The sequence below is a fragment of the Camelina sativa genome, chromosome 18, assembly GCF_030686135.1.
Source record: "Camelina sativa cultivar CO46 ecotype springtype chromosome 18, ASM3068613v1".
Classification (NCBI taxonomy): Eukaryota; Viridiplantae; Streptophyta; class Magnoliopsida; order Brassicales; family Brassicaceae; genus Camelina; species Camelina sativa.
Window position 1 is genome coordinate 15,001,761 of NC_141897.1, and position 27,151 is coordinate 15,028,911.

General features: G+C 32.8%; 3 protein-coding genes and 1 pseudogene across 4 annotated transcripts; 3 read left to right on the forward strand and 1 right to left on the reverse strand.

Annotated features, from left to right (window-relative positions):
• Positions 1-2,863: 2,863 nt before the first annotated feature.
• Positions 2,864-5,284, forward strand: LOC104761178 (putative protein phosphatase 2C 75). The gene is made up of 4 exons (XM_010484217.3): positions 2,864-3,455; positions 3,537-3,878; positions 3,958-4,063; positions 4,640-5,284. The coding sequence occupies exons 1-4, from the start codon at positions 2,973-2,975 to the stop codon at positions 4,972-4,974; spliced, it is 1,266 nt and encodes a 421-aa protein (XP_010482519.2). The 5' UTR covers positions 2,864-2,972; the 3' UTR covers positions 4,975-5,284.
• Positions 5,285-8,578: 3,294 nt separating this feature from the next.
• Positions 8,579-10,860, forward strand: LOC104761179 (receptor-like serine/threonine-protein kinase At4g25390). The gene has a single exon (XM_010484218.3). The coding sequence runs from the start codon at positions 8,695-8,697 to the stop codon at positions 10,696-10,698; it is 2,004 nt and encodes a 667-aa protein (XP_010482520.1). The 5' UTR covers positions 8,579-8,694; the 3' UTR covers positions 10,699-10,860.
• A 1,483-nt stretch (positions 10,861-12,343) lies between these two features.
• LOC104761180 (transcription factor bHLH36-like) lies at positions 12,344-14,238 on the forward strand. Its single transcript, XM_010484219.2, has 3 exons — positions 12,344-12,696; positions 12,926-13,282; positions 13,995-14,238. The coding sequence occupies exons 1-3, from the start codon at positions 12,523-12,525 to the stop codon at positions 14,055-14,057; spliced, it is 594 nt and encodes a 197-aa protein (XP_010482521.1). The 5' UTR covers positions 12,344-12,522; the 3' UTR covers positions 14,058-14,238.
• A 4,256-nt stretch (positions 14,239-18,494) lies between these two features.
• LOC104761181 (transcription factor bHLH120-like) lies at positions 18,495-19,598 on the reverse strand (annotated as a pseudogene). The gene is made up of 3 exons (XR_015589349.1): positions 19,322-19,598; positions 18,843-19,199; positions 18,495-18,761 (listed from the first exon to the last, which is right to left on the reverse strand). The product of XR_015589349.1 is annotated as a transcription factor bHLH120-like (transcript).
• Between the last annotated feature and the right edge of the window lie 7,553 nt (positions 19,599-27,151).

Sequence of the window (27,151 nt, forward strand, 5' to 3'; positions counted from 1 at the left end):
ACAAATTCCCATAAAAAAATATGATAAATATTGTAGTAAGTCGATATAGTGAAGATGAGAACAAAGTAAAGGGAACTTCGAGTAGCTTCTATTTATGGAAAATCCAAAACAGAAACAATGAGATGTGTGATGCAAAAGCGGCAAGTCATTGGAAATAAGGCTTGCCCCTTGAGTTCCATTTAGGGCCTGGACGGTGGCTTTGCAGCAGCTTAGAAAACTCCCATACGACCACGTGGATTACATGTGTTTTTTTTTTTAAGATAAGTTTCTCATTTCTCCACCTCAGTTTTAATGATTCTCCTTTTTGTGATTTTTGAAATTGTTGACGGTATCTGTCTATCTGAAATGAGTAAACATGAAAAACTGATTTACCAAGAAAAACACAGAATTTGTATAGACGAGATATAATTTGTTGACAATGTTTCTGTGCTCATAATAATATAATATAATGTTTAGTAGGGAGTATATATATTCGTTTTATAATATCATTTTTAATTTTCAATAAGAATTTTTAAACTAATATCTAATTTATTTTATTTTATTTTATTTTCTTTGTTGTTTTCGAATAAATTTTGTGAGTAAATATACTGTTTTGAGTGCCAGAGAATCTTCAGAAAACAATTCATTGGTGTTTCCATGTTTCAACACATTTTTCTTTTCTTTTGCAGGAAATTTGGATTTATACAAAAGTATTTTCACAACACTTATAATAAAAAAGAGGGAAAATTATTTTCCAAAAAAAATCTGACTTCAAAGACAGTTGTAGACCTTGATTATAGATTTCTTAACTATTGAGTATTTGAATAATTATTACATGGTTTTATACTGTATATAATACTTGTTTAAAAACAAATCAAATCTGTTGGCATAAAATATATCTATCTCGCCGTTTTTCTTCCTCTGTAGGAAACCAAATAAAGAATAAAGGCATATGGCCCTGATAGAGTAAACTGGCATACTATGCTACGTGTTTAATTGGGACAAGTCGCTCAACCTGAGGAATCGAGAAGTTGTAGTTGATCACTATGTGACATGTGTTGCACCGAAAAGAGAGTGACTAGTGACGATTGAGGATTCGCCAACCTTTCTCTCCGACGATATCTCCAACTTTATGGTTTATCCCATGATTTGGTTTAAAGTTATACTTTTCAGGGTTTATTTACAGAAAGTATCCCTTGAGATTTGGAACGCTCAGAAAATGTTACTCCATATTTAAATATACAGTAGAATTATTTTCAAAAATATGGTGTTCAAAAATTAACTCTTTGTAATTTGTTACATGCATAGTCATTGTTTTGACATCAAATTTCTCAAACAGAAAGAAAAAAGTAACAATGATATATTATAGAGATTATTCACATTTTAGAACATTTTCCAAACATGTACTATTTATAATTGGAAAAATAGTCAAGGTCTCACTTGTGAAATAAAATGTTTGAGAGATAAAATTGTGAGAAAGAAAGAGAAATGAGTGTGTGTGTGAGAGAGAGAGAAATAAGGAAAAATATATTTTTTTTAATTTTGTCATTATACCCATCATATCTATTTATTCAAATATTTTGGTAATATGACTTTTCAAAAAAATAATTAAGATATATAAAAATCGATATTTTTCTTTATAATTTGATATGTATGTTGTTTGAAGATTTTATTTGATAATGTTAAAAAACTCTTTTACAAATTTTGTATCCATATACATTATTAAGTGTACGGATGTTTGTACATCTTATTAAATATACAGATATATGTACATCTTATTAAATGTACCGATGTTTCTATACATTACTAAGTGTACACATTACATCTATACATTTAATAATATGTAGAGACTTTTGTACACTTAATAAGGTGTGCAAATATCTGTACATTTAATAAGGTGTACATACATCCGTACACTTAATAATGTGTACAAACACTTAATAATGTGTATAAACATCTGTACACTTAATAAAGTGTACGGGTACAAAAGATATATATAATATATTTAAAATTATTAAACAAAACACATATCAAATTGTGAAGAAAAAAATGTAGATTTTTTTTGTATTTGAAAAATTCCTAAAAATATTATATTAATAACTATTTAAATAATTATCACAATTTTTCAATCCCACAAATGGGTCCTACATAACTCTCCTATTTTACATACACACTCACACACAAACACTCTCTCACCTATTTTGCCAATTATAAATAGTATTTGTACTAAAACACTAATTAAGTTTCCAAAATGTATTATAATGCTAATATACCCTATAATATATTACATCTATGATAGTTTTAATATATGTTCTCTATCTAATTGCACTCTGAATTTTGGTTTAGTTAGGTGATTAAAAGAAAAAAAAATTAGTGTTATAGTAGTGAACTAATCTAGTTTAAATTAGCAAAGCCTTAAATTACCTTTGAGTGAAATAAAGTTGTTCACTACCATAAGAAGAATATGTTCACTAATTTGGAACGTGTTGTTTTGTTAAATTTAAAATTGCTTTCAAAAAGATGGTTTTTCAAAAAATGAATCTTTTCTTAATATTGTTACATGCATTTTCATTGTTTGGTATATGAGTTTTTCATTATTATTTTTGATTAATTTAACCAATATGATCTTGTAGTTCACATAGATTGAGACTTTTGAAACATTAGTTCTGGCTCATAGGTTCAAGTAAAGGAAGGAGAAGGTGAAAAGAAGAAGCTAATTAAAGAGTCTAAAGATCGAGCATCACATCATCTTCAAAACCAATGAAAAAAAAAAAACTCAAAACCGGATGCGTTTTAACATTAAAACGAAGGCGGTTTCCACGTGGACAACAACTTAACACCTGAGCCTAACACGCGAATACGTCGAGACCCCGACGCGTGTTCTGTCTTCCTCGTAAGCTTCTTATGTTCGAAGTGGAGTTCTCTCTTTCTCTCTCGTCCCTATGTATATAAAGCGGTCCTCACTTTGATCCACTGAGTCGAATGTTGAAAAGATGACTGAAATCTACAGAACAATTTCAACCGGACGTGGAGACGACGTTTCGCCGACTAAATGCCGTGAACGCCGTCGTCGGAGAATTGAGATGCGGAGGCAAGCGGCTGTTTTCGGTGATCCTAGCTCTTCTTCTTCAACGAGTAGGAATCGTGATCGGACGGACATGGATGTTTACTCAAGTTTTGACGTTCCATTAAAGAAACAAGCTCGGAGGACGACGGAGATCGGTGGTCTTCCGGCGGATATCGGAGGTTTTTTCACGTCTCCGGCTCCTTCTTCCCACCATAAATCGGAAACGCCGGTGACGTGGAAGGGAGAAGAAACAGAGGATGAGCCGTTGTACGGTATAGTTTCGGTTATGGGAAGATCTCGTAAGATGGAAGATTCGGTTACTGTTAAACCGAATTTATGTAAACCGGAAATTAACCGGAATAGACCGGTTCATTTCTTCGCTGTCTACGATGGGCATGGCGGTTCTCAGGTAAGCGAAAAGGAAAATAGTATTATATGTACTAGGGGTGTTTTGGTTATTTGATATGAAGAGGCTGATGTGTATGGGCAGGTGTCAACATTGTGCGGCACGACGATGCACACGTTAGTTAAAGAGGAGCTAGAGCAAAAGGAGGAAGGAGAAGAAGGAAGCGAGAACGACGTCGTGGAGAAGGTATGGCGGGGAGTGATGAAGAGGAGTTTCAAGAGGATGGATGAGATGGCAACGAGCACATGCGTGTGTGGGACTAGTGTGCCGTTGTGTAACTGCGATCCTAGGGAGGCTGCGATTTCGGGTTCTACCGCGGTTACCGCGGTTCTGACGCAAGATCATGTCATTGTAGCCAACACTGGTGACTCGCGTGCGGTGTTGTGTCGAAATGGAATGGCTATTCCTCTGAGTAACGATCACAAGGTGGTTTTCTTGTTTTGTAGTACTACTCTGTTTGGAGAATATAGGAGTCTCTGTGTTTAAGTTGTTGAGTTTTATGCAGCCGGATAGACCAGACGAGCGAGCAAGGATCGAAGCAGCTGGTGGTCGAGTTTTAGTAGTCGATGGAGCTAGAGTTGAAGGAATTCTAGCCACGTCAAGGGCCATAGGTATATATTACTCAATTCTTTGATTTTTGGTAGTAGAATGGCTCGAGAGTCTTGCTATATAACATAGAACATAGAACATAGTGTAAGGCTTCAAAAAATAGTGGATAATATAAAACCAAAGGTATTTTGGATTTGGTTTGGTTTGGTTTGGTTCGACTTCGCTGTTGATAAATTTTCATTTCATATTAGTTGATGTTCAAGATTTTGTTTTCTGCAATATATGTAAATTTTACTGTTAATTACTTTATCTTTGGGGGTCAAATGTTAACTATTAATTTTATATCTTCTATGTAAGGTTATATTTTAAAACAAAGTTACTTGGACAAATTTATATTTGTAGCAATCTATAACACAGAAATAATTGAAACCCTTCTACTAAAATAAGAAATGTGTGGCCATTGAAACAAACTTCTCATTATCAAAAAAAGTGAAGTTTATTATATCTTCTTCGTTTCTTCTTCTTTTTTCATTGTTGATCATTTTACCAAATGAAATTTTTTTGGGTTTATATTAGACGAAACAGGAGGTTGACTCAAGTGTTAACTATAAATATTGTGTTGTGTAACGTACAATCAGGGGATAGGTATCTTAAACCAATGGTAGCATGGGAACCGGAAGTGACATTCATGAGAAGGGAATCTGGAGATGAATGCTTAATATTAGCGAGCGACGGGCTTTGGGATGTGCTCTCGAGTCAGCTAGCATGTGACATAGCTAGGTTTTGTCTCCGTGAAGAAGCTGCTTGCTCGGGCCTAGATTTGAACAGAACGGCTGAAGAAGACGATATTGGTGGAGAACAGAATCCTTCAAGGAGTGTGTTGGCTGCAACGTTACTTACACGGTTGGCTTTGGGTCGACAAAGCAGTGACAATATAAGTGTGATTGTCATTGATCTCAAGAAAAGTTCTTGACAGAAGTGTTTGGGTGGTTGTGGGATTTAATGGTTTATAGCCTTATATCGCCGAGGAATAAGATGTGGATATAGCGATGAGCCTTGATTAGTTTTAGGGTTTAGCGCTTGTCTCTTGTTTTTGTTATGGATTGGGGTAACTTGCCAATATATTAGCAACGGTGCATGTGAAAAGAAAAGAGAGTGGTTTGGGAATGGGATATAAAGTTATTTGGTATTTTGGACATGGGCTACAAGGTAATTTAGTGGCTTGAGCAATAAAATGGGCTAATGTGTGTTGCTGTGTTTGTGCGACCACAATTTTGAGGTTACTCGAGGTTTACGTAATTAAGTGGTATGTATGTGTGTATTAAATAGGTAAAAAAAATACGTAGTACTTGGTGTGCACACCCCACACCCACCACACACAATTAGTACTTTGGTTTGGTCGTTTTTGTTCATTTGACGCCAGTCACAGACATTGGCGAGAATGTTTTGTTTGGTCTCCTTTTAGTTGCGATTGCCAAGTTGTTTGGTCTTTCAGAAGTACTGAAGTAACTATTATATACGTTGGTTTAACTTCATAAAATGTATGAACTAACATAACGCATTCAATTGATCATTAGAAATGATGTCACATTGGAATTCCGGATTCCTTATGTGCAATCTAAGATTGTAATAGTGTAAACTAGTATCTTTACACTAATTAATCCGGTTGAATCAAGCAGATTTTGACCAACCAAACCAGAATTTACCTGGCGATTTATACTTGGACCAACCACACTATATATAGGGGCTTTTGGACCAAATTGTATTTCAACTTTTATAAAGAATATGTATATATATATATATATATATTTGTGCAATTATAAAGAATATGTATATACAGAAGAAAGAGAGAACAATTCAAAAACAAAAACAAAAAGTAACTCTCACAGTTCGATGAACACAGTTCGAACAGACTTAAACGAGTAACGCGTTTGGGGTGCTAATTGAAATGCAAGTTCAAGAATCACGAAATGTCTTTGAAGTTAAAAAGCGTAAAGAGATGGAGAATGCTCCAATGAATAATTCCCATAATCTTTTTGTTCTTTTCTTTTTTGGGTCATTATCGTCTCAGTGTTTGTGTTTCACTTTTCTTTAAATCATAATTGTGTTTGTGGGCCTTTTAGCTTCTCCCTACGTCTTGTTTTAGTTTCCAAGATTTGGACCACTAAAGAAGAAGTGAGAATCAAGAATCTTCTTTTTGTAATTTGTTTAAAATTTTACTTAAAAAACAAGAGTAAAACAGATGATAAAATTTAAACTACCAAATCATAAATTCTACTACATTTCTCTCGCTACTTAATCAGGTTTAGTTCTTTTGCCCCCAAATTATTGATGATGTGAAGATTTGGAAAAAAAAATTTACCCTCTAATTCTTATTATTATAAATGGTCTTGGATGCTGAATTTAGTAAGTGCTTTATTGGAATACGTCAACTCTGAAATTAACAACTAAAGTAGTAGAATGTCAAAAGAAAATCTAACTAATCACTTATGTGGTTTAATTAGCTACCGAACATGATATGGTCAAACTAACTCTCATTCAGGCAGATACTCTAAAAGTATATATTCTAGATTGTAAAAACAAACTAATATATACTCTGTAAGATTTGACTATTAATTGCATTTTGATTTTGATTTTTTTTGCACTAAATTATTTTCTGTGGATTTTATTACTTTAGTTCTCAATTCACACTTACCAATTCTTCTTGATATTTTTTTAAATCAATATATAACCAAATGTAGAAAATTTTCCTACTACAAGACATTAGTTGTGTTTCCTGCAAGTAGTTGTGCATAAATGGAAGTCAATAGCTTTGTTGATAAATTCGTGATTCTAGTGGAGTCTTCGGTTAAGCGAGGCAACTCAAGAGATAGAGACTAGAGAGAGTCAAGGGAGTACTGAGTATTGTTTGAAAAAATTTTACATTCAAAAAAAAAAAAACTGTTTAATCTTACTAATAAACTACACTGCCGTATAATTTTATCACATTAATTAATAACTTAAAATAATAAAAATAAACTAAATTTGAAAATATGTTAGTAACAAAAATTATACTATGACCGTTATTTTTTTTCCATCTTTTTTGTTTTGCTTTTTTTTTGACATACTACTATTCTTTTAAATAGTGTTTTGAAAACAATGAATTATTTGTGAAACTTGTGTTCTATTTTATAGAACAGTGTTCTTTATTCAAAAAAAAAAATGCCGACACAAATGTATCACTTTATGAGTTCTCTCTTCCACATGAGTGGTAAATATTTTTTTTTTGTTAATTTGTTAGAATGGTACTCCCTCCGTATTATAAAAAATGATGTTCTAGAATTTTTTTTGTATCATAAAGGATAAATTTTTAGTGTATTTAAGGCATTTTTATTCTTAAAATTAAATATAATTAATTTTTTTTACTTTTATAACAAATAACTAAATATATACATGCAATTGAATGACAAGTGTGAGAAAAGTATGAATAAATGAATATTAAAAAGAATATAAAACAAAAGTAATTAATAATAATACAACATTTTTTTTTTTAATCTTGGTGAAAATCCTAAAAATCATCTATTATTGATAAAGGGAGTAGTAAATAATTAGATAAGCTAATTAATGTTGTTGTTGCAAATTTTTAATTTAGTTTTTGTTGTACAGTTGGTTGTCTTTGCAAAAACAAAATGTTTATGAAAGAAAATGGTCAATATCTTCGTACAATGACCCTTTGAGGCGTACAAAACAGTCTTCTTTGGAGGTTAAGTGGTGTAAGCTTGTCTCGGGTTTTGTCAAGTGCAATATTGGTTTGTTGTGGTGTAATAGTTCCAGTTTGTTTGGAGGAGCTTGGATAACGCGAGATGAGCATGGACAGGTTCTCTTCTATGCGAGAGATGCATTACCTGCTTTTGAGTCACAGGTTGTAGCGGCTCTGCGATATATCTTATGGTCAACTGAAACTTTCATAATCTTGTAGGTGTCTAAAGTAGAGATTGTCATGGATAATGCTCCGATCATTGAGGCGATTAATAACCCTACATCATGGCCGCGGTTCAGCTTGTTGCTGAGTAATGTGCATACGATGCTATCAAAGTTCTCGTCTTGGAGATGTTATACAGTGGCGAGTTCTGCAAACAAGGTGGCTATAGCGATTGCGAAGAGTGTTACAAGAGACGGTAGACTTCAGTCTTACCTTTCACTTGGAGGGCCTTCTTAGCTTCGGGATCAAGTGAGAGATGAGCCGTTTTAGTTTATTTTGGTTTGTTTTTGGCTTTTTACCTCTTAACCTTGTTACAAACATTTTTTCTAGTTCAATCAGATGAAAAAAACAAAAAAAGAAGGACAAAAATACTAGTGTATTTCTTGATAAAACCCCTGTCCATTCAAAATATCCCATGTAGTTTATTCTCTTCAATTATACGTTCGCCAATAACATAACCACATACAATAACTTAAACCACTAAATTAATGTTGATAAAAATAGTTATGTAATAAAAATATATGTGCTACAGAGTGTCAACTGTCAAACTTTAATTATAGTCTTTGCGTGATGTAATAAAAATATCATTAAATGTAATGGAAAAGTCATTAACTACTCTGTCTTGTGTGACCACAAAACCAAAATTATTTTAGTAACAGCTCATCTTCAAAGTTGTAATCACAACACTTCTCCAAAAAAAAAAAAAAAACATTTTTATTTTCATTTATTCTAATGCCGTCACGAACACTCCCGTCGCCGGCACCGGTGAATTCACCGTTCTCTTCCTCCGTCACACCTTACAATCATAGAACCACCACCACACGCATCATCATCATCTCACCACTTACAGTCGTAGGTTTCTCTCTCTTCATAACTCTCTCCCTCTGTTTCTGCAAATCCAAACGTAAACGCCGATCTCCCGCCGCCGTGACCTCCTCCTCTTCACCGCCGCAGAAACCTCCGTTACAAGAATTCTCTTACTCATCTCTCCGTAAAGCCACCGCCTTTTTCTCGCCGGAGAATCGTCTAGGTCAAGGCGGTTTCGGCTCTGTATTCCGTGGTACTCTGTCTCCTTCCTCCGGTGGTAATGTCGCCGTTAAAGTAATGGACTCAGGTTCACTTCAAGGTGAGAGAGAGTTTCAGAACGAGCTTTTCTTCTCCGGTAAGATTGATTCACCTCATGTGGTTTCCGTAATCGGCTTCTCTCAAGATCGAAGACGACGCCGTTTGATTCTTGTATACGAGCTTATGGACAATGGGAACCTCCAAGACGCTCTGCTTCACCGTAGATCTCCTGAGCTTATGATATGGAAACAAAGGTTTCTTGTTGCGGTTGATATAGCTAAAGGGATTGAACATTTACATGGTTTGACTCCTTCTGTGATTCATGGTGATTTGAAACCTAGTAATGTGTTGTTGGATCGTTTCTTCTCTGCTAAGATATCTGATTTTGGTTTAGCTAGGTTGAAATCAGAACAAGTTGAGGTTGTAGTTGGATCTGAGAGTGATGAAGTTAAGTTAGAGGTAGAGGATTGTGGATCTGTAGTTGAGGAAGTTGAGAGTGTGATTACTAATACTACTGGTTATGATGAGTCTAACTTTGGTTTTACTGATCAGTCTCCGGTTAGTGTTTATAAGGTTCCTCTTTCATCTCCTGAGACGGGACATTTACCTATGACGTCTCCAGAGACTGCTGTGTCTGTTTCTCCGGAAATGGTGGATAAAGTTAGTGTCTTGGAGGTTGGTAATGTTGTTGGGAAGAGTAAAGATTGGTGTTGGAAGCAAGAAGGGAGTGGTGGAAGAGGGAAAGGGAAGGAATATGTGATGCAATGGATTGGTTCTGAGGTGAAGAAAGAGAGGCCGAGTAGTGATTGGATTGCTGAGACGGCTGAAACAGCTGTTAAGGTTGAGAAGAAGAAGAGTAGTAAGAGGTTAGAGTGGTGGCTTTCGTTGGATGAAGAGAAGGAGAAGGAGAAGAAGATGAAGAAGCGGATGGTGAGAGAGTGGTGGAAGGATGAGTACCGGAAAGAACTAGCTAAGAAAATGAAGAGGAAGAAGAAGAAGAAAACTTTGGAATCTGAGTTTTATAGTGATGATATGAGTGGGAGTGTGGATCAAAGGCGGCGTGGGGATGAAGAGTTGTATAGGAAGAAGAGAAGAGGAGGTAGTAGTAGTAACAGTATAGGAAGTAGTATAGATTGGTGGTTAGATGGGCTAAGCGGTGAACAGTGGAAAGCACGGCGTAGAAACAGTCAAGATTCAGTTAAGAGTTGTGGAGTCAGTAGCACGCCGAGCATGAGAGGGACTATGTGCTACGTTGCTCCTGAGTGTTGTGGTAATAACGTAGATGATGTGTCTGAAAAATGTGATGTGTATAGCTACGGAGTTTTGTTGTTAGTCCTGGTGTCAGGGCGGCGTCCGCTGGAAGTAACTGGACCTGCGTCTGAGATCATGCAGCGTGCGAATCTCATGTCGTGGGCGAGGAAGCTGGCGAGAAGAGGTAGACTTGGTGATCTGGTAGATATCAAGTTGCAGTCTTTGGACCAAGAACAAGCCATTTTGTGCATTAAGGTGGCTTTGCAGTGTCTGCAAAGGTCCCCGGTTTCACGACCTTCCATGAAAGAGGTTTTAGAGATGCTTACAGGAACCATGAGCCCACCGGAGTTGCCAACAGAGTTCTCACCATCACCGCAGTCTCGATTCCCGCTCAAGACACGAAGGAAGCAGAATCGATAGAGCAGTTTCTTTGGTGGTAGATGTGTCTGTTGGTTTAGAGTATTTATCGTACAACACTGTTTTTGTTTAGTGATGTTTAGTGTTCGAACAACTTGGCAACTTGATTTGTTCGCACAAACGCTGTTTTTAGCTTGAAAAATCTAATTATAATTAATTGATGTAGTTTAGTGATCTCTCTCATATATTTATGCAATTTGTATAAATGGTAATTGCCATATGCAGCAATATATTGAGATTAATATGAGATTTGGAATATAATATTCCGGTGATTAATCTTACAAATCTATAAAAAAAACCATAATCCTCGTGATTGGGCCAAATCTTTATAATTTCTTGTTAAATGAGTTACATCATATACTTGGTTTGGACGTGCCCTATAACTTGAATACCAATATACACTGGTTTAATTGGGCTTTGTTAAAGGTTATATAATTTCTAATGACTCCAAAGTTCAACAAAACGATTTCGGAGAGAAAAAAGAAGGAAATGATGGTGAAAGCCACTGAAAGGCCTCAAAACTTCATTCTAACAAGTAAACATCACTAGTTTTAAGATCTACAATTTTAAAAAGGATATGAGGAAAAAAAACTTCAATCCATATACTGTAAGTTTTTTTTTTTTTTTTGGACAAATTTCAATCCATATAAGTATAATTGTATTTTTGTTAAGATTTTAGTTATGATTTAAAGTTTTAAACTAGCTGACAATTACCAATACCATCTATAAATTTTTTAAAAATAAATATAGCGATGTTGTGCTGGTAAAAAAACGTATACCGATGTAGTTAGTAGTGCTGGTAAAAACGTTTCTGTCCAGAAATTTTATCAACCACACAAAAAAATCACAAAGAAAATTATTGCCCTTAAAGAAAAATTCACTATCACACTTTTGTTATTACCCAAAGTTACCTTTTTCTTTTTCTCAAATGTTTTTGATGTTGTAATTTTGTTTCTTTTTGTCCGCAAAAAATCGTTCTCGTGGATCACTAAGTACAAACTCAACACTCTATACGTTGATTTTGTGTTCTCGGCTAACGTGTCTGTGAATCGTACCAAATAGGCAAAAAAACCAACCATCATATTAGCCGAAGATTTTTAAACTACCGATCAGTGAACTGAGAAAAGTTACTACACATTCACCGATGATATTAGTATACAGAAAATATTGATGCTTGTCCGACAAATATTGTTGACATATCATTGTTGATTATCCATTGTTTTGTGTATATACTACTGTATAACTTTTTGTTAAAAGGTTAAATCCATTAGTTAAAATGGATCGAGACAATGTTTGAACAACTTCAAAGAACATTTGAACCAAATGGATTATTTGGTCGGTAAAATTAATCTTTGTTTTCTGGTAGTAAGACTGAAGGATTTTTCTCAAAATGAATGGTAATAAAAATATAATAAGCATAGAATTATCTCCAAATAAAAAGAACTTATTATATAATATTATTAATTATAGAAGAAGAGGTGATATACGAAGAAGACAGTGTCATCACCGCGTGCGTACCCTAATAACAAATGTGTATATTAAAAAACTCTTTATCTGATACGTCTAACCAACGTATCTTCTTCTCAATTTAATAATGTTATCAAAGAAAAAGTCATTTATTTAATTATGTTGCTCAAGCATCTAAGACTGCAATAATTCTCAACTTTACAACAAAGCCCTGAGCTGTTCTTCTAAAGACTAAGATCAAACCCCAGATCACAAAATCCGCAGAAGATCAGATCTCACTGTCTCACCAGATGAGTAGAATCTTCTAAAGGAATTTATATACTTATATTATAATTTTAAGAAGACCACAACAGCTTTTACATGGACGATTGTCGGGACAAGAGAAGAAGACGGTGTACGAAGCTGACGTGTAGTAAAGATAACAACAACGACATGGAGAAGATGATGCACAGAGAAACTGAGAGACAAAGGAGACAAGAAATGGCTACCCTTTATGCCTCTCTTCGTTCTCTTCTCCCTCTTCACTTCATCAAGGTCTCACTCTCACTATCCCCAACTCCTTAAAAAAACCCTAATCTTCATCAAGATCTACTTAATATTTGTCTTTTGATTTGGTCTTTCTTGTAAAAAAATGAAAAAAGGGATCATAGCAAGTGTTTTGACTTTGTGCTATTAGTTAACTCTAAAAGATTCCTAATTAGATCTATTACTTTCTTGGTTTGTTGATATTGTTTGTTGGTGGGATCTTTTATACTCTCTCTAGGGTAAGCGTTCGACTTCAGATCAAGTCAACGAAGCGGTGAACTACATTAAGTATCTACAGAGGAAGACCGAGGAGCTGAGTTTGAGGAGAGATGAGCTTATGTTATTGTCAAGAGGAAGCTTTGTGGGTTCTAGTAATGATGATTCTAAAGAGGAGATGGAGATGATGAGTAGAAAGAATCATGTGGTGGTTCGTCAATGTTTGGTGGGTGTGGAAATCGTGTTTAGTAGTGGCTGCCGCAGTGGCCAACCGCGGTTTTCGAATGTTCTTCAAGTGCTGAGTGAAAATGGTCTCTACCTTCTAAACTCCTTCTCTTCTATTGTTGATGATAGGTTGATTTACACCATACAGGCCGAGGTAAACCTATCCTAACCTCCTACTCTTAGTTACTTATATTGTGTTGATACAGACATCGATTTGTTGCAAACGCAAATTTCTTTTTTTTTTTTTTTTTTTTTTTTTTGTTTAAAAACTTTCATTAAATTTATTTTACAAAATGGAAATCATATTTTTCCATGATTCTTTAGATATTTTTGGTTTTCGTATTTTTATTTTATAAAAAATAATTGGCGCATTTCGTTTTAAGATACACACAGTTAATATATAACAATGTCTATTTAAATGCAAATGTTAATAGAAGTGAGGTCATAGCTAGTAATCGTGAAAATGTTAAAACACTAGTCTGTACTCTGTATATATATATATCGAAATTTGAATCCATCAGATACTAGACATCAATAGAAACCATATATATTCTTTCTATCTTGAGCTTCAAACATTTGAAAAGAAGAAACTATTACTACTAGCTACGTTCATATATATTTGCTTCAAGAAATTGTTTTCACATGTGGTATCATCAAAAGCCCTCATGCATTTAGCTATATAATATCACCTCAGGGTATACTGAAGTTTGAATACCATTATATGTCTAGAGGTTAGAGTGTTAATTTCAAGGTATTTCTATACCAGGTATTGGCACGGAATATCCAATTATAATAGAATGATCAAATCTTTATTTTGTTTGGTTTTGAGAGTATATATTATATTGAAAATTTCTTTTGTTCCGCAGGTCAACGATATAACTTTGGTTGACTTAGCAGCACTTGAAAGCAGATTAATCAGAATGAAGTAAATGGTTGTGAGTAGGTTTCTCTTCAACTTGTCAAACAAACGACATATGTTAAGTACGTAGTTTATTCGCACTTATGTTGTAGTGAATTGTTGTGTTGTGTTCACACATCTTATGTATGTATTTCTATTCCATCAGAATGAGGTTGGTTTAGTTTTTTATTGATTGAAAAAAAAATTCATAAGCTGAGTTAGTACTTATTGTTTACATGGTACAAGCCTATAATTCAATTTTATCTTTTGAATTTATTAAATAAGTTCAAAATTACCAAAAAAAGAAAAAAAAAAAATTGTTGATAGTGTCGAAATGTTTAATAACGGTGTTGTTCGAAGTTGATAGCATTTGTCATCAAAAAAAAAAAAAAAGTTGGTAGCATTCTGCTGATATTGATATAAAATACCAACGAAAATTTACAAAGTACCAATACTGTATATATACATGTAAGAGCATGTTTATATGGAAATCAGTTTAGGGTGTTTTTAGAGTACAAAATATTGTGAAAATAATGTAAGATCAGTAGTTAAGAACTTTTGTTAAAAAGTTAGTCATTGGGAGAACATGTTTAAGATCTTAATATTTAATAATATAATATTCTTATAGAAATTTAAGAATGTTTAATAAATACATAGATTAATGTTTAATAAAAATTTTAAGAATGTTTAATACTATTTAATAATATAATGTTTATTAATATTCTTAAACATATTACAATTATAAAAATTTATAAAATAACATTTTAATTGCAAACTTATAAAACTTTTACTAAAATTCAAAATACAATGCCATATTTTTATGAAACAAAAAAAAACATTGTAAATAAAATTTTAAAAAAAAACAAACAAACATATTACTTAATTAATTAAACAAGACAAACATTTTATTTAATTAATACATAGATTAATGTCCAAATTTATTCCATATATTTTCAACCAATCCGAAAGAGACACGTCACACAAGATCAGGCCCAAGAACAGTTCTAGAATAAGATCAGTGAGCCTGATCTTAAGTCCACTATTCAATTATTTTCATTTTTAAAATGCCTAAGAACACCCCATGTGTTCTCCCTATAAACATGGCCTAATGATATACTAAAGGCCTAGCTCATTGAGCTGCATATTGGTGCTCAGAATCTATTTACCAAAAGAAATCATAGTATAGTAAAAATTTTGTAGCTTCAGTCTGCTTTATAGTCATTTAATCTTTTATCATTGATGTGAAACAGCTAAGTATTTTCTAGCTTTTTAAAAGTCAATATTTTGGAAATTATTAAACTGATATATTTGATCAAAAGTTTATAGTATAAATGTATAGCTTATTGTTTACCAGTAAAGGAAGTGAAGGTTTGTTGAGATTTCAATATAATAGAATAAAATACATGTGTGGATTTTGATATATATATATATATATATATATATATATAATGTTTATCGGTTAGAAGTTTAGTATCACGAAACTAAAATATATATCTGATTATTTTCTGTAAAATTTGTGGGAGACATATACAACGATATATGTTCATGATGATGAACTTTTCCCAAATAAAATTAACTAAAACAGGCATAAATATTAAAATGTAATAAGTAGTGTTGTAAGCTTGTAAGATGAGAATAGAGTCTCAATAATAATTTCATAACAAATGTGGTTAAGTGATTTTTAAAAAAAAAAAATCAAAAGAAAGCAATATATAGGCGCAACAGGTTTAAAGTCCAAGAGGTTTCACTATTTTTTTGAGATACGTACGCTTAAGATACATAGTCTCTTCAGAGCAACCAAAATCAAAACAAATTAATAAGTCTTTTCCCCTTACTGGAAAGCTCTCATTTTCATTTATTTTGTTTTCTTCTCAAATTACTAAAAATTATCTTCGATAGGATCATGAAAATCAAAAGAGGTTACTCAAGAAAATATCACAAAAAAACGAATCTATATTGTATGTGTCCATTCTCCGATCACAAGTCACAATAATTGTTTAAGTCTCTGTCTCTCCGGTCTCCATATTAAATTCGTCGTCCCTGACGGCAGTTTTACTGTTTATCTTGAAAAAAATATTGTGAGATTACTAAAAGTGTTTGTAATTGAACACGCTTGCACACCTAAAAGAAAACAAAGAATAAAACGTTACCTTTAGCCTTGAGGTTTTTAATGAATAATTACATAAAATCAAATGTGATATCAAGCACATGCTCGAAATAATTTAAGGACAGTGGGATCCATGAGGAGCCAAATGAGTCTGGGATATTTCAGGACAGATGAAACAGCTGGTTTCCATCTATTTAAAAATGAGGATATTTCTTGTCTCCTAATCCACCTTGTTCCGAAATTGCCTGAGCTGTCATATCTTTTAACTATGTCCACCCCCACTTCACTCATCTCATCCTATCCATTTAGCGGATCCCAATTATTATATATGTCGTCCTTGACGGCAGTTTTTACTATACTTTGATTGGAAACTATTGTGATATTAATTTGTTGTAAATTTTACCCGATTACATAAAGAAAATGCCATAACTAATTATTATTAATAACCTGCCAAATGAATAAGACTGAAGTTCTAATATTTTGGCGACTTTGTCCTCATTTATTCAACTCTTATGAGACATGTACGTAGTTTTCGCATAACATGTTATTTGGTTCATGTGCTTCTGGTAGAGGTCGAAGAGGTAAAAGAAACCAAGAATTTTTTTTTGGGACAAAATATACGTTACTACTTACAAGTATGATATATTGTATTTGTGTCATATAATCGATATACAAACGAATATGTGGATGAATAAATGTATTTTCATTTTTCTTCTTCATACATTTTGTAAATAACCAAATACTTTATTGTGGTTATAAAAATGACATGATTAGAAAAATGGAAACCGTTAGTTGAATTCCTAACTAGACATATATCTCTTCCGTACTTCATGATGCAAAAGTATTAAAAATTCCACGAATAAGACAATAGTTTATTGGTTCTTAAATTCAACTAATTAGCTAACTTATAATATATAATAGACAATAGATTAAGACCCCTCTAATATTTTATTAATATATATAATTTATAAATCATACAGAGAATTCTAATAATATGAGGACTAAAATTTCAAATTTTAAATAATTTAGCTTAATTATTTTAATTTAAAAAAATAAAAACTACCATTATGATTCTGAAATGTTTACATAAAGCATGTATAAGTACTTTTTCCATTTTTAAATATTGACAAAAAAAAATCACACAGATGAGTCCATTTCATCACTTGGCAGGTCCGGTCCTTGGACCAAGCAAGTAAAGTTATATAGATTACGTCCAAAATTTGTTAAACTAATGTTAATTAGTTTGTTGTGAATAAGTTTTAAAGTAAAATTAGAAAAAAAACAAACTTAAAAGCCTAAATTCAATAACCAAAGAGATGTACAACCATAATGACTGATTAGGCAATATAAATTTCATTTTTCATGGAATTCAAAATGAACGTAAAATGAGCAGCAAAACGAATATATTTCGGGTTTCTGGATCTAAAAACTGTTTTATGAATATAATTTTTTATGTTACTATTTTTTTTTTGTAATTTTGTATAAAATGAAAAGGTATTTTTTTTATAAAAAATCTGCGTATGGCACCTAAAACCGCAGGGCCGGCCATGCTACTTGGAAAAAGGACTATCCCCAAAATGAATAGTTTAATGCCTCCGGACTTGTGGAGATTAAGATATGTTGTTGATCCAAAAGTTTATGGTTAGGAAAAAAAGATAATTAAAAATAAAAAATAAAAATTATATGATAATTAAGTGTTATAATTAAGAAATTAAATTTGTGATACTGTACATGCCTAAATTTAATTCCATGAATTTAAGCACTCTCTTCTAGCCCTTTGATTATATAACAAGGTGGATTCTTGCCATATTTTATGTCATTAATAAATTTTTCCATGAATGAAATGCTGGATTAATTCGAATGTAATGTACATGTGCATGTCATATTATGTACTATACTATGTATGATGTATGGTCAATCAAATCAAAGTTTCTTTATTCATGTAATATTTTGTTCCTAGCTAGCTGACAATGTCGTACGAGTTTAATTAGACTATTTAGTCGACAGTAAACTCACAAGATATTCACTAATGTTGAATGGCAGCTGCTCCATTAAACCGGCATTAGAGAACCTGCCATTCAACATTAGAGAAGCTACCATTCAACATTAGCGGAATAATCTGTCAAATAGTTCATGCATTATGCATATATAAATGAAGTCTAAAAATATACCGGTTATTACTATAATGATAAGTTCCCAAATACTTTGCAGTTTCAACATCGATTGATGACTATATATATTCGAAAATGTATTAAGAAATCAGCCGCATGCATCAATATGTTTTTGTTTTGTTGATGTACTCGAATAATTTATATTAGTCAAAAGATTCTCTATACTCATATATATATATAGAGAAGCATGAAACGAAAGTTTAGAATTTGCTAATTCAATCTAACCAAACAGATCATCATTACACAAAATATTCACTCCAACTAGAGAAGGACCAAAAAGAACACACCCTATGGGATACTAAGATAACGAGATTGGGGCAAAAAAAACATCATTCAGTGAGCAGATTCTTAAGACGAATGTTTGATTGTTCAGTGCCTGGTCGTAGAAAGTACTAACTCATGCATCAATTAGCTTCTGCTGCAACCAAGCTAAGTCGAAGCAACCAAAGCTATTTACCTGTGTATATATCATACAAAAACATAAATATTCACACAATAGAGATAAGCTTACAGAATAATTGTATATATGCTAACGTACCTCGACTTGAATAGTGTACATGAGCCTCTCATTGACCCGTGCGGTTAACGAGCTGATGACTTCAAGTCCTTGCTCGTGAAGAACTTCAAGAACTCTTGAGAGTGGCCAAGCCTCGAGACCTGATGCTGAGCTGGTCACCACCACCTCGAATCCACTCACGCATGGTTGCACCATGACAGTAGCTGGTTCCGATCTACTTGACCCAGATCCGGATCCGGATCGAGTTTGACTAGTAGTAGGTTCACCAGTCTCTCTCTTTAGCTCGTCTCTTCTTGCGGAGAGTTCTTTAATCCGTGTTTGCGTATCCTTGATGAAAGTTACTGCTCCGTTTACATGATCTGACATCGCTCTCTTTCCCTGCGAAGAAAGAGCCTGAGAAAACTAAAACCCTAGAGAACAAAAATCTCCCATCAATGAACTTGATAGGAAGATTGAGAGTTGAGACTTCAATGAGTTTATATGAGTAAGATATATGAAACCTTGATGTATTTCAGAGGTAGCTGATTACGAAGAGAGGCGAAAAGGATCGCCATTTCTTGTCTTCTTTGCCGCTCGATGTTGCGGTGGAGAAGCTTCTTCTCCTCCTTCGTTTCATCTCCTACCTGAGGCATATGACTCTGGCGCCTTGTCTTTTTAGGATTGTTACAAGGATCCATGGGTTGAGGTTTAGCTATGGCCGATCTCAGCAGTAATCGTGTTTTTTTTTTTCTCTTGTCTTTTTATAATGAACTTTTTAGGTTATAGGAGAGACGACTGTCCTTAAATAATTGGGTCTGTCTTCTTTAATCATACTTCATTGAAGAAAGAAGAAAAAAACAAAGAAGGCTTACAAAATAATGCAGCCTCGGGAGGTGTTCTTTTCTTTGATTAGTCAACTCTTCCGATCTACACGTGACTGAACTTTATGCTTTGTACGTATTATTGCTAACTTAGCTAGTGAGTGCGTGCCAATTTTTTTTTTTTTTTTTCCACAATTCTTTACTAGAAGAGAATATTGATACGTTCTATGACATGGTATAGAAATAGATGAAGAATTATGATATTTGGGGCAGGCAACAGATATAAAGAAACCACATATATCTGAATCCGAATACTTATAGTTTCGGTCTGGTCGTCTGGATATCCTGAAATTTCAAGATATTTGGTTTTGTTCTACCCTACCACATGTTGCAACTGCGATAAAATCGTCGAATACATAAATTCACATTTATGTATATGGCACTATGGCAGCAATTTGTTGATGTAGATGCTTAACATGATAAATACATTATGTCACATTATATTGATTTCTTTTTTTTGTTTATTATTATGCATGAGACATATTGTTCCGCTCTCTTCCAAATGATGGATGTGATTTATGACAATGATGCATTATTTCTATGATCGGGGTGAAAAAACTGTGATGAAAGTCATTTAATCATTTGGTGAAAGAAATTATGAGTGATAAAGTCATTTAATCACATTATATTGATTTCTTTTTTCTCCATTATAATTTAGATAGAAAAAATGACTTGATCAAAAGATCTAGATTTGTGATGAATGATAATGGTTCATGATAAACAGTCAACTAATCAGTAGAATTCTTAATAGAAACTATCAAGCAGATAAAGAGGTTGCTTAAATTAGAAAGTTTGTCGTTGAATTATGAGTGATTTGGTTGACAAAAACACAATATGACGACAAAAGAATTATGTGTGGTTTCGATTAGTTTTGGCCCAATCAAAGTTTACGGTGGCAATAAGGAGCCACTCTGCAGATAAGAACGTGTATCAAATCAAACCCAAAATCCAAACATGTATGTACTCAAAAAAATATTAATCTCATTCAAGAGATTATTTGTCGATGAATTGCGACCATGTTTATAGTATTGATGGGAACATATGTGTGGATATTTTTACCAACTTTCTAACACAGTCTAAACATTTATGGGAATCTTATTGTAATCGTCTATATGGTACATAAGTTTCATTAGAAATTTAATTAATCTGATGGCAGTAAAACTAATAAAAATCTGGCAATATTTTTAAATAAAAATATTTTAACGTAAACAGTAAATCTGCCGTCAAGAAAGACAATTTTGTAATGGAGATAAACTATAAATAGAAAGTTGAGTGATATGGAGTGGAGCCAGTGGACCTAACTAATTGCTTAAGTAGTAAAAGTAATTTGTTTAGGTAAATGATGACTGTTGTTAGCAAAAAGGTGTTTGCTAAAAATTGGGTGAAAATATAAAATTTTAAATAATATTAATTCAATGTACATTTAAATTCTATGTATTAGTAAATTTGATTATAAATATATATCTATATTTAACACGCTAAATAATTAAACATAATAGATCACACTTAATGAAACGTAAATTATATGAAAGAATCATAGCATAACCAAGATAATTTAGATCACATAAATAATAGCATAACTGCGTTATGCATATATTTTTCTTTTAAATACTCCTTGTTAGGTTATAAATTCTGATTTAAATACATCGTAATTATTTAGTAGTTATAAAGATACGATTGATTGAGTGGTTGCGATCTCCCTAATATGCTTTTGATTTAATTATTGTTAGTTAATGGTTCAGTACAGAGATGCTGTCCAACGAATTCATGATCTTCAAATCGGATTATGTTCCAATAAAGACAGCCAAATTAGTTAAATACTTAATTAAATTGTTGTTAAATACTTAATTCATTAAATATTTTCCTGACCAGTATAAAAAAAAAGAAATATAAAGGATAGAATAGGCTACAAAGAAACATAATATTCTAAAAGTCCCTTTCCCAAAATATTTATACTAAAAGGTATCGCATAATCCGTATTATTGACCGCATCTTTTTTCATTTACAAATTCTAACTATACTTCAAGTGGATGACTTGCAAAACTAAAAAAAAAAGATCTGTTTACGGCGGATCCCAATTCGAACAAAAAATTTTGTGATGTTTATTTATACTAATAAATTTGGTAAACTTGTATTTGTTTAATTGTTCACACATATTCTGATGTTTTTAGTTCGAGAAGTACGACTTTACGGATTTGAGGTCTAATTATCAAGGACACGATTTAAGACAGCTTACTCAATCATAAATAGAGGAAGAAAAACAAAGCTCTAATCTTAGTTTTATATATGTCTGAGTCTATAGCTTTAAAAGAGTTGACTAGTTGAATGTGTGAGTGACTGTGTGAGGTTTGGTCCCCATTTAATTCTGATGCTAGTTAGTTGGCATACATATATCATAATCCGCATGTACTATCGAAGAAGACCGCCTGTACTTTGGTCAGCTTTCGAATGTATTTGGTGGTGTACGATTTTACCAAATATCGCAAAGAATAAAATCCACTTGGCGTATATAAATAATAGTATGATAAACTAAGTTAGGTGAGCTATTTTAAACGAGTTGGAGGGTTATATGATGTAATTCTAATTAAGTATGGGAACAAGGAACCTCGTCCAAGTTTTTTAAAAACGAAACTTGGTGGGTGACCGTGTTCAAACGGATGAGATGATGGATCTGACGCTCACGAACGTGCAAGGACATCCGCTCAAACATGAAAGAAAACTATATATATTGTCCAAGAGAACTACTCGATAAAGAGTCAAACACCTTGACTATTTTTTTTTTTTTTTTTTTTTTCAGTTTCCCACTACAAAAAAACTACATGGCATCGATAGCATTTCACTATAGCTTGGATTTTGTAACTGCCGTAAACGATAAATTTACGATTTTGGTGACTATATAATACTCCCTTTCTTTAACAAAAAGTGTCATTTTAACATATTTCACATAAATTAAAAAAAGTTTGAATTATACTGTTTACTCCTATTTAATAAGTGGTTAATGAATTAAATTGAATGAAAACAGCTTTAGGTTTAAGGATAAAAAAGATAATTTAGCATTAAAGCAGTATTTAAACATGTAAAATGACATTCGGGTGAAACAAAAAAAATTCTCTAAAATAATACTTTTTGTGAAATAGAAAGAGTAGTGTGTTTACTAAACATTAAGATATAAAATCAATTAGCAGGAAGCTAAAATCACTTTTCCGCTAATATTTATCAAAAAAAATCATTAACCAACGATCACTTCAAAAAGATTTCCATTTTCTCCTAGACCTAAACAAAGGCGCATTAGACTCAGCTTCTCCCGAATCTCATCTTAATCATCTTTAAAACTTTCGTCACCTTGGAATTTAGCTGCAGCCACTAATCCTGCTGCCGGCTCCAATTCCAAACTTTTGCGAGCGTCCAAGTTGGGAAAAACGTCAAGATAATGACAAACACCTGCATTTAAACATTTATTACAAGGCTTTAAACCTTGTAACCACTGTGGGGATCTTGAGCTAGATTCTTTGATGACTTGATCCGGAACAAGTTAGTTTTGAAACTATTCAATTTACAGTAGTATGTGAATTGAAGATGAAGTGTTACTAAAAAAGTTTATGAAGAGTTGTTAAATTACTTTAGGAGTCCATCCTAAACTTTTGATAACATTTTAGTTTTGTGGATCAAATAATAATTTCATTAATTTTTAATTCTCTTTCACATTTTCTTTTTAAGTTATCAGATTCGTTTCTATTTCTGTCGGAAAAAAAAACAACAGAATTGGACAATCTAGTTTCGGAGTAGATCAACCCATAATTAGAGGCCCGTAATTTGAATGATGTACTATCCAGGCCCAAATTAAAGCAAAAAAAGGTACCATTGAACTAATCGATTTCTCTTTTATTATTTTATCATCCAGCTGTGAGTAACTATGCTTCATTACACTTTTGACGCAAATTTTTGACATTGCGCTACAAAAAAAAACCTTCGGATGTTTGGATATACATATTGCCAATATGATCTTGGGCTATATTGCTATTGAATGTCGGGACATCCTAATACTGTAAATATTCTTAATATTCTTTTAAAACAACATTGTGGAATTTGATTTATAAAAAAGTCGCTTAATTATGATAATAACATGATGTTTATATATAGATTTGTAGTATAAGAATCTGAATTAGTCCAAAATCTATAATTTTAAATCACAACCCGCAACCTTATAAATTTTGACTACTGTTCTACTTCTACGTAGTCGAGTCTTTAGTGATCATGTAACCTCAAATTCGACACACAATAGCAAAGACTTAACTACTTTGTTTCATTATTATCTGCATGCTTAACCGGAACCGGGAAAAGTGATCTGCACGACTAAATTTACTGGATAAATTGGGAGCCTAAGTCTAAGCTAATGCGCTATACTTTCAAGACGAAAAACTGGGATTTATTGAATATATTAGTAATGAGCCTAACTCACTCCCAAAAGCTAGTTCAAAAGAGAAGGGTTGCCACATATACTATATATATTGCCCAAAGAATTATGTTTCTTCCGATGTGGGATATATTCTACATACCCCTCACGCTCAGGATTGGACATCTATAGCGTGAAGTTTGTGGGACTGAACATCCACGGGTGGTAGTCCACACTATCGAGAAGAATAGGCCTTGGCTCTGACACCATATTAGTAGGGCCTAACTCACTCCCAAAAGCTAGCCCAAGAGAAGAGGGTTGTCACATACTATATATATTGCCCAAAGAATTATGTTTCTTCGGATGTGGGATATATGGGATATATTCTAACAGAAGATACAATTACTAATATGGAACATGCGAAATTAAGCTATTGGGTACTTATTAACTTATAACAACATATGGTGCATGGGACCTCAATACAAGGGCCGAAGATTCAGGCTTGGTTTCTTTCACATATTCCACTTTTCAATTGGGAACGTCTACATCCCCATCGACTTCATTGTTTTATATAGCTACATACAAGAATTTTTAATTTTTGGTCGAGCTAGATGAGGAGCAACATGACTGTCTCATCCTTAGTATACCTTTTCTAGCCAATGAGAGTGCTATAATTAATGTAACGAAAGGCAAAATTAATTTTCATATGGAAAATCAAGTCTTGAAATTTAATATGGCTAACACAACTAAAGGAGATCTACCATAGAGTGACATGCATTTCAAAAGTGCTATATAATATTTATGGTGAGCATGGAGAAATGTAGTGATAGGAGTGATGTGAAAGAAGTCCTTAATGGAAACCGATATAGCTAATAATAAAGGCTAATGGAGAAGGGAAAGGTAAAGGACAAGAGGATCAAGGAAAATGAACATCCTCACGTAATTTTGTTACAACATGTGTTGAAGATACCGTTCGAGTATGTAGTGAAGTGTGAGGTTTTTCTCCAAGGTTATCCTGTAACTGAAAGATAACTGGTGATGAGCTATAATAATGGAATGTTAAGTAAAGTTCTGATTTGGAAGATGATTGACTCGAATCCTTGTTTTGGAGAAAGGTTTTGTGCTCATGTTGCCGAGTGATTCAAAGTACGACTTCTATTTTTCTTTGTACCATTTTTTGTTTTCTGTAAATTACCGAACCCCAAAATGCCTATAGTATATAGTGACACAAAATAATTTCATATGCCCATACGCGCGAGGCAAAGCAAACTCTAGCTATTAATGTTATCACATTATAAGCAATGCATATAATATACTCATGATTAAATATTCTCCATAAAGCAGCCATATAGATTTTCTCACTCACTTTTTTCTCTTTTTCTTTTAATGCACTTTGCTACTTTTCTAAGATGCCGATTACACTACGTGTATAAGATTTAAAGCCAAAATATATCAAAACCCAAATAAATAAATAAAGGAAATCCAGAAAGAAAAAAAGAATCATGTTGATTTGGTATCAAGTATCAACTATCTAGTATCAAATATCAAGAAGATAGAATAGATCTGATCTAAGAAAGTGATGCCTCCCTATAAATAGTTGTGGAAACAAAGACACATTATTTCTATAAATGTTAAAACAAGAAAAGCAAATTTTACTTCCATTGATGAGGCATGAGCATGTGTATGTGCCCTTTTAGGGCAACAATAAATTAATTTCATGCATATAACAAAATTTAAAATTTTCATGACAAGAAAGTGTGAGAGAGAAGAGAGTGTTTGTGTATGGTCTGTTGATTAGGTAAGCAGCAGCCGACCTAGAGAGAGAAAAGGTTGTATAGGGAGGGAGAGAGAGAGAGAAAGAAAGAGAGTAGGGTTTTAAATTTTTTAAATTTAGCTCGAGATATAGCAAAAGAGAGATGAGTTTTAATGGTTTGGTGATCGTGCCCATCATTTTTCACTTGTCTTTCTGTGTTTTTAACGGTTTATGAAATTTAAGATATCCTACTCTATTTTTCCTCCGTTACATTTCACTCAAGGCATTATTATATGCAAGTTATTAAATTGTTGATAAGCTTACATGTCTTCATAATCCAGGCAGGCTTCAACTTTTAGTAGTTCTTAAAAAAAAAATTCCGTCGTTAATTGAGTTGCAATCACCAACCATATAAAAACATCGGGTCTTGTATCAACCGGTTTCTAAATTTGGGTATGACTTGGAGTCATGATCTAGCAAATAATTTATGCGTTATACAGTGTATTATTGTATCACCAACAGAGAATGGGTTATTAATCATGCATGATCGGACTTGATTGAATTCGGTTCTGGCATGTTAGTAAGATTTTTGAGTTTTCTTGTGAATTAATATATAACTTTCGAGTTCAATATCTGCTTAAAATTAATGTAAGCATTTATAATATAAGATATTCAATAATTTCTGTGGATTAATTCATCGAATATGCAAATACTTTTTTTTTTGTCTAGTCGTATATGCAAATACATGGGATGCTATATATATAGTTTTGAGATTCATATGACCTTGATATTCCTGTAAAGACACTAACACAACATTACAACAATTTTGGATCTTACACAATGAATGTTCTATGCATATGACACAAAATTTTCAATTCAACAATTTATTTTATGAAATATTTTCTATACTGTTATTTTTTCATTACCAAATTACACAATAGTGAGAGTTTGATTTAAAAGAAAATATATTTAAACTAAATTAAAACAGTTTGTAGTTGTACACTGAGTAAGTTGAGCTAAGCTTGCTTACTTGCTTTGGTAAGTGGAGTTGAGCTGAACAACACAATATAAGGTAAAAACTTACATGTTTTAACTACTTCTAGTAAAAAATATATTGAATACTTCAAGTATTTTTAGTAATGCTATAAAGACTATACTAGAATTTGATAAGAAATATTAAACAGTTAAGTTAAAAAGAAAACAAAAAAAAAAGAGCTTGGAAAAGGCAAAACTGGCATGAGAGTCAATGGAGCAGAAGCATGGAACCGATGTGTCCACATCTCTTCCTCTCTCCCTTTTATCGCACAAACACACACTCTTAGTC